We start from the raw sequence: 17,192 nt of genomic DNA, 5'->3' as shown, positions 1-17,192 counted from the left end.
TCAAAGTTCCAAGAAATTTTTTAATGTGGGAACCTCTGTGTTACGTTCTTTGTGCCTCAGTTCTCTGGTCTACAAATTGAGGATCATAATAGCTAACCTCATAGGATTATTGTGAGGACTCCTACACTCCAAGGGAGCTCTCATCATTGGATATTCATAGCCTTTTTTGTGAATTTTAATTTCGATGTTGGCTTCCCCCACTTCCTGAACCGTTGCTAACATCCTTTAAGGACAGCCCGCCAAGTCCTAGCTGTCACCTCCCAAGCACATGTGTGGGCTCATCACGCTTGGAAGTGTCCAGGTCAAAGACCCATGGGGCAAGGAATCTTTTGCTCCTGTCTTCTTATTAAGCTTCATAATTTGTGTGTGAGAACGTTGTGGTTTATATATAAGAAAGAAATGTCTTCTCACATAAGAGCAAACTAGCCCCCATGTAGCTGGCTTATGTAGACCCATCCTTCGATCTTAGAGTCAATGGCATGGTAAGACTTTATTTCCCACTCTCTCTTGATGCTGGCAGTCGGACCAGGAGGAAGATGCAGAACTCAAGGCACAGGTAGAAAATTCAAAATCAAACACAAAAGCAGAAACCAGCGTGTGATAAGTCATTGTTTGTTTGCGGTGTTGCAGCATGCTCCGAGGTGGTGACTGTGTGTTGGTGCAGTGTGGAGGATGACACTTGTTCATGTGACTATCATGTCCCTTACTTTCCTTTCTTCTCCACTTTTTTCAGAATAGTCTGATTAAGCGAATAAAGGGTGAAAATGTGTATGTCAAACATAGTAATCTTATGTTAGAGGTTGGTATTGGTATATACCAGTGCATGCTTGTGTGTGTTGGTTTTCCTTTGGTGGCTTAACCTGTGGGCTCGTACCATGATGCATGAAGGGTGTGTTCTCACCTGTGAATATGTGTGGTTGACTTCTCAGCTTCCTATGATTCCTTCCTCTCTCCTAGACATAGATCCCCTTTCCTGCGTGTGTATTTATTTTAATTCTCTGGTTACATGTGAATTACACTCTTAACAGTTGACCTTTGAAACTTTTGGTTTTTTTGCTTGCGTGAACTAGATTTTGTTTTCCCTCGGAAATATCACATTTTCACCAGAGTGTTTGTGGTAGTGTCATGAGCCCTGATCAGAATTCTTTTATTTTGACTACTAATGAGATAATGACCTAACTTTTAAAACGAGAGAGAGCACGCAGAAAGGAAAACAAACGTAAAATGTTGACTGTTGGATTCTTTACGTTCTGAATATAGGAGCTAGATAAAACCCAAGATGACCTGATGAAACATCAGACCAATATTAGTGAGCTGAAAAGAACCTTTTTAGAAACCTCCACGGACACTGCCATCACGAACGAATGGGAAAAGAGGCTTTCCACCTCCCCTGTGCGACTAGCCGCCCGGCAAGAGGAGGCACCCATGATCGAGCCGCTGGTACCTGAAGAGGTCGGTATCCAGGCTTTGGGTTGCACTTGTTTTCTGTTCACTAGCCTCGCTCCTCTGCAGGGTCTGCAGGGAAAGGATGTGGCAGGCTTCTGAGTAGAGAATCTCACCCCTTGTCTGTGTATAGCCAGTACAATGTTAGGTGGCCAAGGAGTGAGTAATCGCATCCCATGGTGCTTTGGAACAAACAAGGAAACTCTGGTTCAGATCTGCTTATTCTAGATTCACAGCTGGGAGACATTGACCTGCTGTATTAATGAACCAACAGTTTTTCTGAATGTACTTCCACTGCTTTAAGAAACGCCTTGAAAATTCATGACTGTTTCTCATCAGTTGCAAGATGAGGCCTATTGAGATTGTCTAATGTTTGACTAAACAGTGTTCTGAAGTTGATAACACTTCAGGGCATACTTTACTCTGGGACTACTACACCAGGTTTTTACGGGTATACTCAGTTTTTTATTTCATTTTTATTTATAGCATATATATATATTTTTAAAAACTGGTTCATTTAACTGATTTATATATATAAACATATATATTATATTATGACTTATAATCAGTTTTTATTTGGTTTTTAATAGGGAAAGTAAAGGCCAGAATGTCTTTTTGAGTAAGTCTTCCATGTAGGAGATCGCTCTTTAAATGTACAGCAAGATAGAGGATTCAGCTGGTGTTACTTTAAGGCTCGCATCGTGTGGGACCCACAGTGGCAGTGGTACTAATCTTACTGTCAACTGCTACACATCATCTTACTTCATCTGTCTTTCAAAAGAAGTAGTTTTTTAAAACAGCATCTTTCTAGTATCATATTAACTTCTTTCTTCCCTTGAAAGCTGTTTATCTGAAGTGACCACAATCATGATGTTCATGACAGTTCCAATCCCACTTAAAAAAATGACAAGGTATATCTCCATTTGAATTACTTTGTAAAGGGCCTTTTTATGCAGAATAAATGAAAAGTCCTGTGACCAAAGTATTCCTGTACCATTAAACATCGGTTTCATTCAGATTGTTTGAGTTTCAAGACACAAAAATGTCACATTTTCCTGATTGATTTAAATATTGTAGTTCCTGCATTAGTAAGACTGCCACTTATAAGTTATGGTCAGATAAGTTTTATTGTAATTGGTCAAGTTTGGTTTACCCTATTTCTACGAGGGCTGGAAATAAGGAAGGACGTGCTGGCTCTGAAGATGGCAGATACTGGATTACGTTACAAAAACACAAAATAAATAGCCACTGAAAAAGTCAAGCCTCTCTTCCCCTGCTGTCACTCAGGGACACGCGAGGTAGCAGCCCTTTGAATGGAAGTTCGGGTAGTTGCTTGGAGAAGTTAAAGGTGGTGATAATAAACAAGGGACTGTCCAAGTCTAGGTCATTAGACTAGTAAAAGAAATTTTTTTCACTTATTAAATCCTCTAATTCTTAGAGAATAACGGTGATGACCCCCAAGAATGTTAATAACTTGAAGAGGTGATGCTTTGAATATGCTGAACTTACCCTCGATGTGGATGCCTTATCCCTGTTGGTGCAGAGAAACTGCAGTAGACCTAAGAAAGGATTGTTTTAAAAGGATTAAAGGATGGAGGAAAGATGTCCTCTGCAGAAGCACAAAGTAGTTTGGTTACGTAGACTGGAGACCAGCAGCTGGCTTAGTAACCGCTTTCAAGTGTCTGCTGAGTGGTGGGCAGAAGCTGTACCTTAGGACTCCACTGCCACCGGGAAGGGAGGAAATTGGTGGGAGACTTGCTAGATGTAAAGAAGAGCTTCTTAAAAACAAGGCTGGCTAACCCTGGTTATCAAAGGGGCTCTGAAAAAGCAGCTCCAAGGAGCTTCAAGTCCCAGAGGAAGAGAGAGGTCCCTTCTGGGAGGTCAGGGCTATGCGCGCTTCCCTCGCCTTGGGGCTCCCATCCGACCCTCCTCCCGGGGCCCTTGGTGACACCCAGTTTATCCTCCATTTGAGGGCCCTGGAGACAGCCCGGCAAGTTCTTATGCTCCAAATTCTTGTTCATTTCTATATTAAAACTTAATATTGGCTTTTGTTATTGGTTTTATGAAAAGCACAAAAGATAATTTTATCCTCCCAGCCAGCTAGGCATACACAAAGCATATTTGTTTGAAAACACCTAAACAAAAGATTTTCATTTTAGAGGGGAGGTATTTTTCTAAGTAAATTACTCATTGGATGTTATCCTTTTATTTAATATGACCCACTTTAAATTAATTAAACAATAATTGGCCAGTTTAGAAAGAGGTCCAATTATTTCTAAAAGAAAATATTTAACTTAATTTTTTAAAGTGACATCTCAAAGTAATATTGCTTGTGTCAGAAGGGTAAAGAAACTGATTCAGTGACACCACACTTAGTTGGATATTTTTGGGAATCTCAGTGATACAATGTTGTTTTGAAAAAAATGTAATGACTCCTGATTTTTAATGTGACCACTTTTTTTCTTTGTCTGTGGCGGTCGAACCCTAAGTAAATCTATTTCTATGCAACCAGTTTATGACCAATTAGAGAAAAATTAGGAGTTAGAAATATAGTGAGCTAGTAATGGTGATTATATTCTAAGAGTATGATGTTATGTTTATTATAAAATGGGAATTTTATTGCCAGTGGTTTCAAGTTTCAAATGTTTGAGTTAACAGGAGACAAGTAGCAATGAGGCCCCAAAGAAGCAAATAATAGCAAATCATCATTAACTTTGGAAAACAGGCAAACCCACATACGGGGCCCTCCAAACGTAGGATAGATGGATGGGATGTGAAGGGTTTCAGGTACATCTTCTGTCCACAGATATTTCCCATGACAGCCTTTTGTGGTATACCTAGGCCTAGTCCCTATTGGACAGATATTCCTTCATGGTTACTTGAATATTAAAAGTTTCCAAATCCCAACCACAATGCAATACACGTTAGCACTTATGCCATGCCAGTACTGTCCTCTTTTTTTAAGGTGGCTGGTGGTTTTACTGGTATGTCAGCTTAATACAGTCAACTCTCCCTATTCATGGATTCCTTATTGTGCAAATTCACCTACTCACTAAAACTTATTGTAACCCTAAAATCAATATTAACAGCGCTTTCACGATAATTCACAGACAGGTACAATGTGATTAAAAAAAAAAAAAAAATTGCTCAAGGCACACCTTCCCAGGTAAGGTGAACAGGCAACAAGTTTCACAGCCTGTTTAGTGCCACATTTTTGCTTTTTTGTGTTTTTTGTTGGTGATTTTGCTATTTAAAACAACCTCCAGGCATAGTGCTGAAGTACTGTCTAGTGTCCCCAAGTACAAGAAGGCTGAGATGTGCCTTATAGGACAATATGTGTGTCAGATACGCAAAGTTCAGGATAAGTTATAGTGCTGCTGGCTGTGTGTTTGATGTTAATGGATCAATAATAGATATTAAATAAGGGGTCTTTAAACAGAAACACACATAAAACAAGGTTATGCATTGATCAGTTGATGAAAATTTCACGACCAGAAGCTCCCAGGAACCTGACCCTCTCTTTCCCCTAGGAGCTGTGGTTCAGTACTCAGTAATTCAGTGTTCACGGCGACTTTATAGAACACAACTGCCATGAATAACTAGAATCAACACTCTTTATGCATTTTTCTGCTTTCTTGTCCAGCTTTACTTTTGCTATTCAGGTCTTGGATGGGCCTTAAATTGGGCAAAATATCCATTCACTATGGATCATCTATTCATGGATAGAATTATCTCCATTCTGTGAATCTGACTTCTGTGACTTTCCATTCAGACCCTGGGGTGCAACTCTAGATGCATATTACAGTCACCTACAAGATTTTTAAAATACCGATGCCTGGGTTCTACGTCAGAATCTGATTTAATTAGTCAGAGGTGCACCCCACACATTACTCTTATTTAAAAGCTCTCCGCATAATTCTAATTCACAGCCCAATTTGAGAACCCCTGGCCCGAGCAGAAATGAAAGTCACAGCTCCATAGAGACTCTTAATCATCTGGGCAAGTAACACCTCTGTGAATTTTGCATGCCACTCTAGGGCCTTGTGTCCCAAATATGACACAGGCATGAACGTTTAAGTAACTAAATGAAATAGTCAGGGTGTGCATCTGACTCCGTCTTAACCCCTAGTAAATGTTTTGATTTTCAGCTTTTCTTTATCAGTACCTCTTAACTTTAGCAGAGCTCACTGGATTGGGGTTGACAGTATACAGGATTTAATGATAACATCTATCCCCTTATCTTACCCTTTTCCGTTATTATGGGACATGCACAGTTCTGGATGCAGACAGTGTGGACATTTTTAATTACAGACACAGACGTTTTTAAAATTAGTTGATGTCAGATAACAGGATATGCTGAAAACCACTGCTGTTGTTTTTTTAAGCTTTCATTGTAGGAAAATATTTAGTTCAGTGATTATAATTAGAGGCCTAGCCGTGGTATTCTGAAAAGTACCTATAATTTTGACTTCCTGTTTCTTATTTCTGTTTAAAAAAGAGGCTATGATTGAAAGTTTAAAAACTAAATCCACATTGAATGATTCCACACGGTACATTTTGTCTCTTGCAATATCTTTCTCCAAAATGGGGCAGGACAGGGATTTTTTTTTTCCCCCTTCGAAATGTCTTATTTGTTCCTCATTTGAAAGGAGCATATGAGGACGATGCTATCAAAATCTGTCAGCAGGTCATTCCAGAGAACATTCCAGATGCTCCTCTATAACCTCTTGCAGGCAAACAGTTAAATATAGTACTGATAGCTTTGTAGATACATACCTAGGAATTTTAAATACCTCTCATAAAATTATATTGCTTATCAACAAGAGGGTTTATTTTCAAAGTTCCATTCATCTAGAAACTTTGAACTTTTCTATTATTATTTTTAGATGACTTTACCAAAATATCCTTTTGTCACTATTCTATGCAGTCATGTGCTGTGCACAGAGACAGGCTCGATAGCTAACGTATTGCCCCTTGAATTATGCCTATTTAATACTAAAGGAAGCAATAAAAAGATGAAAGGAAAAAAACTTCTAACATAACATATTTAATGTCCTTTTAAATTTTATATGTTAAAGACAAGTATGACTTGAAATACTTAATTCTTCACCAAGATATTCTGAAGTTGACTTTTCAGGATTATTTGCCATGTTATAAAAGTTCAAATAAAGCTATAACCTTATGTTTATTTGTGGAATAAAGACATCAATCTAGGCATAACTGGGTTTTTCAGATTAGTAGCTAATGCAGTGACCCATGTGTATTTCCTTCCTCTGTATCAGGCGGCACTTCAGTAGGGAATATGATCAAGAATTTGTCAGACATGGAAGTGAGGATTTATTCCTAACTTAATTTTTTTTAAATCTTAACATTTTCATTTTAATACTCACTTTTACAGTATTTCAGATCACTGACATATGAACACTATTGAAATGCCAGAAAGCTCTTTATGCCACTCTTGCATGTTCTGTGTTTGTAGAAATGAGAAATGTTTGAATCCTAAAAACACTGGAGATTCAAAACATAATCTGTTACTCTTTGGAAGTAATTATTAAATGTTGAGATGGCTTCAGACCATTTTCCAAATTAATAGACACTAATTTACTTCTTCAGAAAAAAAAATGAATGAGTATTATATGTGTAGCACAGAAAAGAACTCTCTTCCTAACTTGCCTTTTTGGAAACTGTCTGCTTCCTCTTCTCCAACCCAACCCCCTTTATTCAAACAGACCAAAGAAGAAAGAGAGATTTCTGAAAAGGTTCTATTTTTGCATCAAGGAAGCTCTCCATTCTTTGAGTCTCAGGTAAAAAACAAACATTAAGGAATTTTCCAGAAGGAAATTGCTCTTCAGATTTCAGTGTCATTAAAATGTCTGTAGTTTTTCCTTTCTTTTTAAAAGTTACCTTGTTTGCCACTAAGGTAGGTATATCATTTTTGCTTAGATTCTGGGGAGGGAAATAGGGAATTTTGTTACTATTTTAGTTATCCGTTAGCTATCATTTCTTTGTGGCTTTTGCTCCTAGGTGATTATATCTGTGTGCGGTCATTGAAGCATTATGATTATACTTTGTAATGATATTATTGGACCTTTTAGTACCTCTTTCACCCATAGAGTGATGCTAATTTAGATGACCTTGACTGATTTTGAAAGTTCTGAACTTTTATTGGTTTTCCCACTAGCCGAGTGTGATAAAGAAAATTCAGGAAGGAGGCTCTGTGGTTACCTCTCGTCAAATCATTTTCCAGAAAACTGTCCCATCGACCCTAGAGGTTATTTTTCAATTCATTTTGTTTAATCCTGCACCAGCCTATAGATGGATCTGTAATCCTTTTTCTTAAGGCCCACCTATTTCTAGATTCAGGCTAGGATAAATAGGAAAGTAGCAAACGTCCAAGTTTAAAATGTAAACCAAGGTGCTCCCTTGCTCCTGGCTTGGTTTCTCTTCCCTCTGTAACCTGTTAGACTAGTTACTTGCTAACGTCCTGGTAGGCTCCCCAAATACAGAAGTTTCATAACTTCCATTTCTTCTGCCTTATTGGAACTAACACTAAGGAAACTGGCAAAGAAACTCCTGAGACGATGAACTTCGGTTGTAAATAAAATCGGAACAGTGTACAGACCACTGTGACCTATTTCTAAGAGGCTCCGACAGTGTCCTAACAGTGGGAAATAGTTCATTACAATGCCTGGAACACAGGTGCACTAAATACTTATTGGATAATAAGTGCTAGAGTGGATTCCGTCTCCCATATAAGGAAGTATAATTCACAAACATGGAAAATGGTTTTCACAGAAATTTGTGGGAATGCTGGCACGTTCTTTGTGAGAACAACAGATATGAAGTACAGTGTTCTATTTCACATGGAAAACTGTCTTTTCTATGTCCACACAAGTAAAGCTAAATAACTTGTACAACAGCTTCAAAAATGTTGTTTAATCTTGACATAGAAAATGATCAGACATTTAGCATAAGATCAAATATAGTCTTTGCAAAATTTACCACCAAAGTATTTCAAGAAATCTGAAATTGCGAGTCTACACGCAGACTGTATTCCAAGTTGCAGGTTAGAGTTAATAAATTTCAGATGGGAAGAGATTGCAGCCATAATTAATAGAAAATAACCCCAGCCCTGTGCCGTCACCTCCCAGGCCTGAGTGTAGCTCTCACCCTGATTGCCTTAAAGGTTTCTTATTTTAGAAATGAGATACCATCAGAACTTCTAATTTAGCTTTTATATTCCAAATATAGGGCACAGAGGACTGGGTTATTGTAGACAAAATACCCACTGAGGTAGTTGATGGTGATTCGAAAAAGACTGTGATGTACAAGGTGATGACCGTGAGCGGTAGAACTGACGACATCCGCGCCGACTTGTTAGGATCTAGCGCCACTGAAGTGCAGAGCTTCGAAGACTTGGCCCGAGAAATGCACTTGAAGGAAGCGAACACACAGAAAATATACACACTCGGAAAGTCCTACGATACCGTGTCGGGAAAAATTGTCACTATGACAGGAAAAGTCAAAGAAGGGGAGAAGGTGGTGTCCCCCTCCCCTCTTGAGCCGGGACTAGCCGAGTCCGTGAAGACCCCCCCTGTCCTGGCAGAGTTCGAGGTCCTGGGAGCCATCACCGAGGACAGGACCAGGAGGGGGCCTGAGGTCCACACTCCAAAGCGGAGGCTGTCGGAGTCGCTGGCCCCCATCAGGGAAGCCGAGTCCCGGCAGCAGAGCCCCGAGGATGATGCTCTGGAGAAAAGCCACGCGCCCGGGAGGGATGCCAGCCTGGAGGGCGAGCGGCTGGGCAGAGCGGAGCCCGAGGCCGAGGCCGAGGCCGAGGCCTTGAAGGTGGGGCCCTTCGGTCCCCACGGGAAGAGCCTGTCCGAGGGGAGATACTCCCAGGAACCGGCCGTCACCGTCGCCACCACCCGATACGTTGTCACAGAGTCGGCCACGTCCCAAGTCGTGGTAACCGGTGCCGCCTTTGGGCCGCCGTTTCCGATTCCAGCATGACGTTTGCCGAGGCAGCCCTTCCACCCCGAGCCTTTCCATTTCTCTTGCTGTTTGGCTTATGTTGAGAGCCGCCAACCCAAGCTTTTTTGTTGTTTTCATGGTTAAGTCACTACCGCGGTCTGACGTGAGCATTGAGACACCTGCCGTTTTATTTCCAGCTCTTGTCCCCGAGGTGGGGTGGTGCTGCCGGGGTTTGCGGTGCCGGTGCCGGTGAAAGGATCCACTTCACCCAGCACCGCCCTAACCCCAGGAACTCTCTCCGCTTTACCAAACTAGAGCCCCTGCTCACCCCGATTTGCTGTTGATTTCCCATTTCTATGTGTTTCCAAATCTGTCCGTAGATCCCTCCATCCCTCGCCCTGGGTCCCTCGCCTACAGTTCTGTCTAACCAGCTGTGAATGAGTACATGCCCTCCTGTGTCCCGACCTCTGTGCTTGACTCTCCATTTCTCTATTCACTCAGACTAAACAGTCTTCTGGAGAAAAGCTCATGGATGGCTCTGAAATCTTCAGCTTATTAGAGTCTGCGAGAAAACCGACAGAATTCATAGGAGGGGTTACTTCCACTTCTCAAAGCTGGGTGCAGGTGGCCATTTGTTTCCATCCTCGGTGTCTCTGTCTCTGCCTCTTTGCCTTTTCTTTGTGCCTTTTTGGGGTGTGTGTGTGTGTGTTGCGTCCAAGTGGCTTTGCTTTAAACACCTGACAGGGGTCTTCACTTACACCCCTCTGTGCCTGTCCCACGTTTGCATCACATGTCTTTAGTTCCATTACAAGAACATACTTCAGATGTTCAGAAAGCAATTGTGCTGAGACGTTTTAACAGCATTTAATTTCTTAAAGCATTTTATGTCACCTGTTAGGTCTAAGGAAGCAGCCAAAACCAATATGCATGTGCTCCAATGCTTTCATTTTGTTTTGGTTTTTTAATTGCGTTTTTTACTGCACTCTTGTTTCTTTTGTGACATCCGAAGAAGCAGCACGGGTTCGAGGCTATGTGTCAGGCAGAGGGCAGGCATCAAAGATTCTGGTGGGGGGAATGAAAGCTAATTTATATTTTCTATAAGCGTTGCTGGTTATAAGCACTGGTACTGGCTTTAGGTACCCTGGTGAGTGGCTGTTTTTGTTTTTTTTTTTTTTGCTTTCTGACCTTTGTTTTGTGGAAAGTCACACTGACACCACAATTTTTTTTCCATGCAGGAAACGGAAACCAAGACGGAGTCTGGCAAAATAGAGATGGAAACAACCCAGCGCCCCCAGCCACTTAGCACCGAGAAGGTTGTGCAGGAAACGGCATTGGTGGAGGAAAGACATGTGATGAATGTGCATGCGAGTGGGGATGCTTCTTACGCAGCTGGAGATGACATGGATGCTGTGACCCAGGCAGCATCTGCTGATGCTTCTGATGTGACAGGGAAGGAGATCTCTGCTCTGACTGAGGGAGCAAAGGAGGAAAAAGGGGAGGTGGCTGACAAAGCTGTCCTCGAGCCGGGAGAGATGGCAGCTGCTTCCGAAGAGCCAGAGGAGGAGCAGAGTGCAGCCATCCACGTTTCTGAAGCTTCGGAACAAAAACCTCATTTTGAGGTAACTAGCGGTTAATGTTACTTTTAGTGCTGAAGTAAGTCCCTGAAATTTAGTTAAGCATAAAGGCAGGGCTGGGTTTAATTTTCTTCCTTTTCCAAGAGCAGTTTGTTTCTCCTCTTGTTGCCCTCTTGCATGGCAATTACGGGGTCTCCATGCTGGTCTGGGGTCCCATGCAAACATATATGATGATTATTCACAATCTAAAGTTCCAGGAAATGGTTTCTACTCTCTTTACAATTACTGTAACTGGCAATAAACCTGGGAGATGCATAGCCTGCCAAGATATTAGAAAACTTGATAAATTTATTTCTGATCAGTGTACTTATCCAGAAGGACCAAAACCAGGCTTGCCCAGGCACCAAGTGCTAGAATTTATTCTTTATTCTCTTTTATTGAAATTCCTGAAGTACATGGGGGCGGGGTGAGGGGCGGTGGTTCAGTGTCTTATTACTTGTTCCTTCTGTCCAAGAAGTTTTTCAATAAAAGGCTAATTTATGATTTTTTAATCTATTAAAATTAGTTTATGAGATAGAGGAGAAGGAATGTAAAAAAGTGGGTTTTTTCAATTTCCTTCTAAATATTTTCTTGTACCTGGAGCATTCCATATGAATTCTGGGAGACTGACATGTATCTGTTGTGTGCCTCATTCCCCAACTGACGACCCCCATGTAAAATGTAAACATTTATTTCATACCAACCTGTGCTTATATATATCCACCAAGGGGGGAGGGAAAAAAACAAAGGTATGTGTTTGCAAAATTTAATAGCCACTCTGCCTGCTTCCCATTGGTATAGTCATCAACTGTGAAGACAGAAACCATCAGCTTTGACAGTGTTTCACCAGGAGGAGTAAAGCTAGAAATTTCTACCAAGGAAGTGCCTGTAGTTCACACAGAAACAAAAACCATAACATATGAATCATCACAGGTAAGACAGTCGATGAAGGCCAGAGCCCTGGCACCTGTTTTACCCCTTGAATGGCTTCGGGCATTTAAGTGTCACTACATGATATTTAATTTGTGAGACTCAGAGGACCCAACTGTCTCTATCAAGAATGGTGCAGTAATTGTAATTTTATTACCGATCAAGGACGAGCAGGTGACTTAAGCAGGTCTTCACATACCTCGAACTGTAGAAAGAGGCTCGGAAATCTATCTCCCTAGCCACAGATAAGGAAAAACACTAGCTCATCCAGCCCCTGCTCACATTTCTGAAGTCCCAACTTTTTAATGAGGGTTAACAATGGCCAAGTTTGATTCAGTCTTTAGTCAGTGGCAGCTCCCAGATGCTGATGGAACAGCACAGTGATTGTGCAGATAATTAAATCATCGTCATGCCCTAAACCAAGATAGCAGACGTCTGGAGAGGTAACATCAGTATTCAAGTGTGGCGTCTCCCCCTTTGCTTGCTTAGGTCGATCTTGGTGCTGATTTGGAGCCAGGTGTGCTCATGAGCGCACAGACGATCACATCTGAAACCACTAGCACCACGACCACCACCCACATCACCAAAGTAAGTGGCGTGGGAACGGATACAGGAAGGTATCCGTTCAGAACTTCTGGGTTGGGCTGCAGCAGCAGATACGTGAATATCAGGATGCCAGGCAGCTGCGTTGGAGCTCTCACGGCTGCTGTATTTGTGGTGCATCTGTCCTCACATGCCAGGTTCCGTTTAAGAATATGCATTCTGATGCCCTTTGCATAACCCTTAACCCCAGTGCATAGCATATGGTAGACGTTCCAGAAACAACCAGCCAGCCAAACCCGAAGGACTCTATTCTGGCTTCGCTTCTGAAATTAACAATTGTAAATAACTGCCATAGGATTCTGTTTCAATTCTTAAAGAATGAATGATGCAACTTAAAGCTGTGTCGGCATTTTCCGCCATTTCCCCCAGTCAACAGTGACGGTAAATTCATAATGCTTATCTGTTGCTTTCAGACTGTGAAAGGAGGCATTTCAGAGACGAGAATCGAGAAGCGAATCGTCATCACGGGAGACGCGGACATTGACCATGACCAGGTAGCATGTGAGAGAGGGTAGATACCCTGGCAGGGAGACAGAGAAACACGAGCTGGTCGTACTCTTCCCAGAGCTGTCCTTTTAGTTCAGCCTGTAGTCTAAACAGTTTTCTGAATTAACTTTCCAATATGCAACGTGTGACCCCCCCTTTGCAGTCATTGTATCCCATTTGTAAATTGTGTATATAGATCTTGCTCATAAGTCTCCACCCGGCTCTGATCTTGCACGTCCCGCCTCCTTTTTTGTCTTTGCCCTTCTGTGATTTCCTGGGGATAGGCACTGGCTCAGGCAATTAAAGAGGCCAGAGAGCAGCACCCTGACATGTCAGTGACCAAAGTAGTGGTCCATAAAGAGACAGAGATCACCCCTGAAGATGGAGAGGACTGAGCCCAGGTAAGAGGTGGCGCTGGTTCTCTAGGCTCGGCCTCGGCTGGCATGTGGCCCAGGGCTTCCCTCTCTCCCTCCCCCTGCCTCTTCCCTCTCCTTTTTCTCTCACTGGCATTTGCAGGGCTCTGGGTATCAAGAGGATGGAAAATTGGTTTGCGGCTGCTGGTTTGTTTCATGTTTGGAGGCTCCATACTGTGGACTTTTTACCTCCCCTGCCAGTTAGAGGATAAAGAGAAAGCAGAGTCTGCTTGCATGGTCCCACGCATGTTCCCTTTTAATGCATGCTCTGTGCTCCTCTCATTATCCACATCTGAAAGGTCAGATCTGGTTTCACTCGCCATGTAGCCTAATCAGAACTAGGATGGTTTTGTTCTGAGAGGTGTAATTTGTGTGTTCCAAATACTAGGGAAATAAAATATAGCCTATTCTCCTTCTGTTGGTAACATTATCCCATTGTAAGCTTTCTCTTCCACTGTGTTTGGTTCTAGCCTGTTTATGCTTTTGTTTTTGCTTTGTCTTACAATTTGAGACCAGAGCACTCACTCTCATTGTGGATGTCATCTATTTCCTGTATTCTTTGGGATGATTTTTTTCCCGAGTGTAGTATTGTGTCTCGGGAGGAAGCAAAAATGCAGTCTTGTGGTCCTGCTTTCCTCCAGAAAGCGCGTGCCTTTCCAGCCACTCTTTGGCCGACATCATGAGCAGACAGCATCTTCTGTGTGTGCACAGACTTGTCATGCATACTAACCCGCCCCCCGAGCATCCCTGGAAGGCTTTGAATGCTGAATGCAGCTCCTTGCACACTTGGTTATGTGATAAAAGTCTCTTAAATGCCTTACATGTATAAATGAAATAAGTACGTTCTCTAACATTGGTTAATGTTGATTGATGAGTGGCTTCTCTCAAAGGAAAAAAAGTATAAAAATCACTCATTATATTCAAATTAAGAAGGTAATTTGGAAGATAGAAAGCAAAAAAAAACAAAAAAAAGGTTCTCTTCAGTGAGTTCAGCCACTTGGGTGACGATGTGGTTATTTCAGAGAAAGCCTATCAGTGACGTACACTGGTATTTTATAGTATCTTGTCAAAAAGAGCATTTTGTAACCTTACAAGATACTTTTCCCATGACCTCGATCTGAGGGAAACTCTCAGATGTTTTCAAATGAGTAACTGATCAAATCTCTCTTCTACAGGAATAACCTAGGCTGCACCTGAAGCCAGTCATGCAAACCATTATGAAAAACCAGAGTCTATATGGAGTTTCCTCTTCTAACCCACTGATTTGTATCTGCCCATGGACAATTTCAATCCAGAAGAACTGACCTTGACCATTTAATAAAGACACTGGCAGAGATCTTCCCATAATAAAGCAATCTGAGTCAGCATCACTAAACTGATAATGCATGAAGCAACGATACAATTACAAAACAAGCAGCATTTTTACGTTTCACACAGTGTCTAAGTTCTCAGCTACACCTGCACGTTCATAACCAACAATAGAAACCGTGATCTCATGTAACACATAAAATAATCCATGCCTTTCATAGCTGATTATTATTAAAGTCTAAACAAAATTGCAGTTTCTTAGGTGACAGATCTTTTGTTTACAGATCAACAAAGATTACCCTAAACTGCTAGAGGCTGTCTAGTCCAGTGTGTCAGGTTTTTCCCATATTAGATGTGCCAATAACCGAGTTTATTCAGTAAACAACTTGAATCTTGCACTTGTCTCCTCTGGTTTATTACTCTCACCTGTCAGCAGTAACGACTCTCCGATCCTCTGGAAATATTTAATGCTCACAATCCTGCTTTGTGTAATCTAATTTAACCGTTATAAAGTAGTACTGACTTTAGCATATTAATGTGATTTCTTCCCCGTCATCCGCTTTGGTCTGTGTTCAGTCTGGAAAGCTTCCCAGAGTTCCCTAACAAGTCCTAAATATGTAAATTGTCATTATTTTGGAAAGAAAACCTGTATTTTTGTTAGTTCACCGTATGATGATGAAATTTCACTCCAGGAAAACCCGTTGGGCTTCTGTTGCTTTGTTTTCTTTCTTCATTTCTTCGTCCTTGTATTTTTTTAATGGATTTTTCTTCTTTTACTTGAAAAAAAGTGTTTTATTTCCAAATCTGGTCCATATTTGCAGTCTAGTTCAGAGCCAAGCCTTAAACTGTACAGAATTTCCACTGTAATAAAACTATTTAGTGTTTAGTTATAAATAGCCTTCAAAAAGTTATATTCTCCATTTCACTGTCAACCGCATCGCACAGCCATGGTGAATGTATGTTTCCGCATAGCAAAATAAAAATGGTAAATGCATTTAAACCTCTTATTCTCTAAGTGTACTACTTTCAGGATTGTACGTGTTTGGCCCAGAGCTAACATTTGCATGACATCAAAGGCCTCATTCATCTTCAGGGTAGAGAGAGCCTGTCTTTTTCCAGGATAAAAAGTGTAGACAGATGGGGAACAAAATACGTGCAGATAAATGGTTGGTTGCCTATGCGGGCCTTGAAAAGTACAACTAGTATCACAGAATCTCACTTTCAAAGTTTTCGTTTTTCTGTTAGAAGAGAGGCTGTGCTATAATCCCAGTGTTTCTGGGGGCTTTTAATCTACCTCTGTCTCACATCCTCTCCAGAGACGAGCAGGTTAGCAGCTGGGTCTGCAGGGCCGTGAGTGTTCCTGCAGCTCACTGACATCCAGCTGCTTGCATGCCAGGGACTAAGAATCAGCCTTTCCGTTACCAACCGCCCACCCTAACGCCTTAATGCGTTCGCTGGCATTTCTTACCTCACTTCTGGACTTTTAAAAAAAACTCTAAAAAAATGTTTTATTCTTCCTCAGAAAATTACTAGATTTGACCACAGAGCTTAGTTTTACTGAGGGAGTCGGAGTCTTATCATTTATCTCTGAAGGAGTTCTCAGTTTGTCCTTACTGTCAGTACTAAGTGTTCATTTTAGGAACTGAAGCATCATTTTCATTGTGTTTAAAGCCAATCCGAAGAAACGTGTTGAGAAAAATTAACACTTTATTGATATGAAACTTAACCCTTTATTGATATGCCTGCATCTGATATGCTTACTTTGTGTCCAAAAACTTCACTCTTTTATTTTTCTAAAATTTTTATTGAGGTATAATTGACATATTATTTTCTCGGTACAACATAATGATTTGATATTGTGTATATATTCTGAAATGATCACCACAATAAAGCTGGGTACCACGGTCACCATACATAGTCACAGTTCTTTTTCTTGTGATGAGAACTTCTAAGGTTTACTCTCAGCAAGTTTTAAATATATAATACTATATATTTATTTCTATTATTAATTATAATCACGATGCTGTCCATGTTTGCCGTGTTTACCAAACCTAGTGTTTTCAGGTTTCTCTGTCCTCAGCAGTGAGGGCTCATTCTTTTTTTTTTTTTTTTTTAATAATTTTTTTTAATTTATTTATTTTTATTTATTTATTTTTGGCTGCATTGGCTCTTTGTTGCCACGCGTGGGCTTTCTCTAGTTGGGGCGAGCAGGGGCTACTCTTTGTTGCGGCGCGCAGGCTTCTCATTGGGATGGCTTCTCTTGTTGCAGAGCACGGGCTCTAGGCATGTGAGCTTCAGTAGTTGTGGCATGTGGGCTCAGTATTTGTGGCTCACGGACTCTAGAGTGCAGACTCAGTAGTTGTGGCGCACGGGCTTAGTTGCTCTGCAGCATGTGGGATCTTCCGGACCAGGGATCGAACCCGTG

The 17,192-nt window shown here is 41.3% G+C and overlaps 1 protein-coding gene across 4 annotated transcripts in view; it reads left to right on the top strand.

Moving 5' to 3' along the window:
- The window catches only part of EPB41L3 (erythrocyte membrane protein band 4.1 like 3), a 140,015-nt gene extending 124,275 nt beyond the window's left edge, over positions 1-15,740 (top strand). The window contains exons 14-22 of one of the 4 annotated variants that reach the window (XM_061169861.1): positions 1,261-1,452; positions 7,625-7,714; positions 9,916-10,038; positions 10,650-11,033; positions 11,829-11,960; positions 12,447-12,545; positions 12,974-13,054; positions 13,331-13,447; positions 14,635-15,740. In XM_061169861.1, coding sequence (XP_061025844.1) covers positions 1,261-1,452; positions 7,625-7,714; positions 9,916-10,038; positions 10,650-11,033; positions 11,829-11,960; positions 12,447-12,545; positions 12,974-13,054; positions 13,331-13,441 — 1,212 coding nt within the window. In that variant the 3' untranslated portion in view covers positions 13,442-13,447; positions 14,635-15,740. The remainder of the gene's footprint in view (positions 1-1,260; positions 1,453-7,624; positions 7,715-9,915; positions 10,039-10,649; positions 11,034-11,828; positions 11,961-12,446; positions 12,546-12,973; positions 13,055-13,330; positions 13,448-14,634) is intronic. The other 3 variants (XM_061169858.1, XM_061169860.1, XM_061169859.1) reach the window with 3 other exon arrangements.
- The last annotated feature ends 1,452 nt before the right edge of the window (positions 15,741-17,192 follow it).

This window comes from Eubalaena glacialis, chromosome 15, assembly GCF_028564815.1.
Source record: "Eubalaena glacialis isolate mEubGla1 chromosome 15, mEubGla1.1.hap2.+ XY, whole genome shotgun sequence".
Classification (NCBI taxonomy): domain Eukaryota; kingdom Metazoa; phylum Chordata; class Mammalia; order Artiodactyla; family Balaenidae; genus Eubalaena; species Eubalaena glacialis.
Note: the sequence above shows the minus strand (reverse complement) of the source record. Positions and strands in the feature narration are given on the sequence as shown.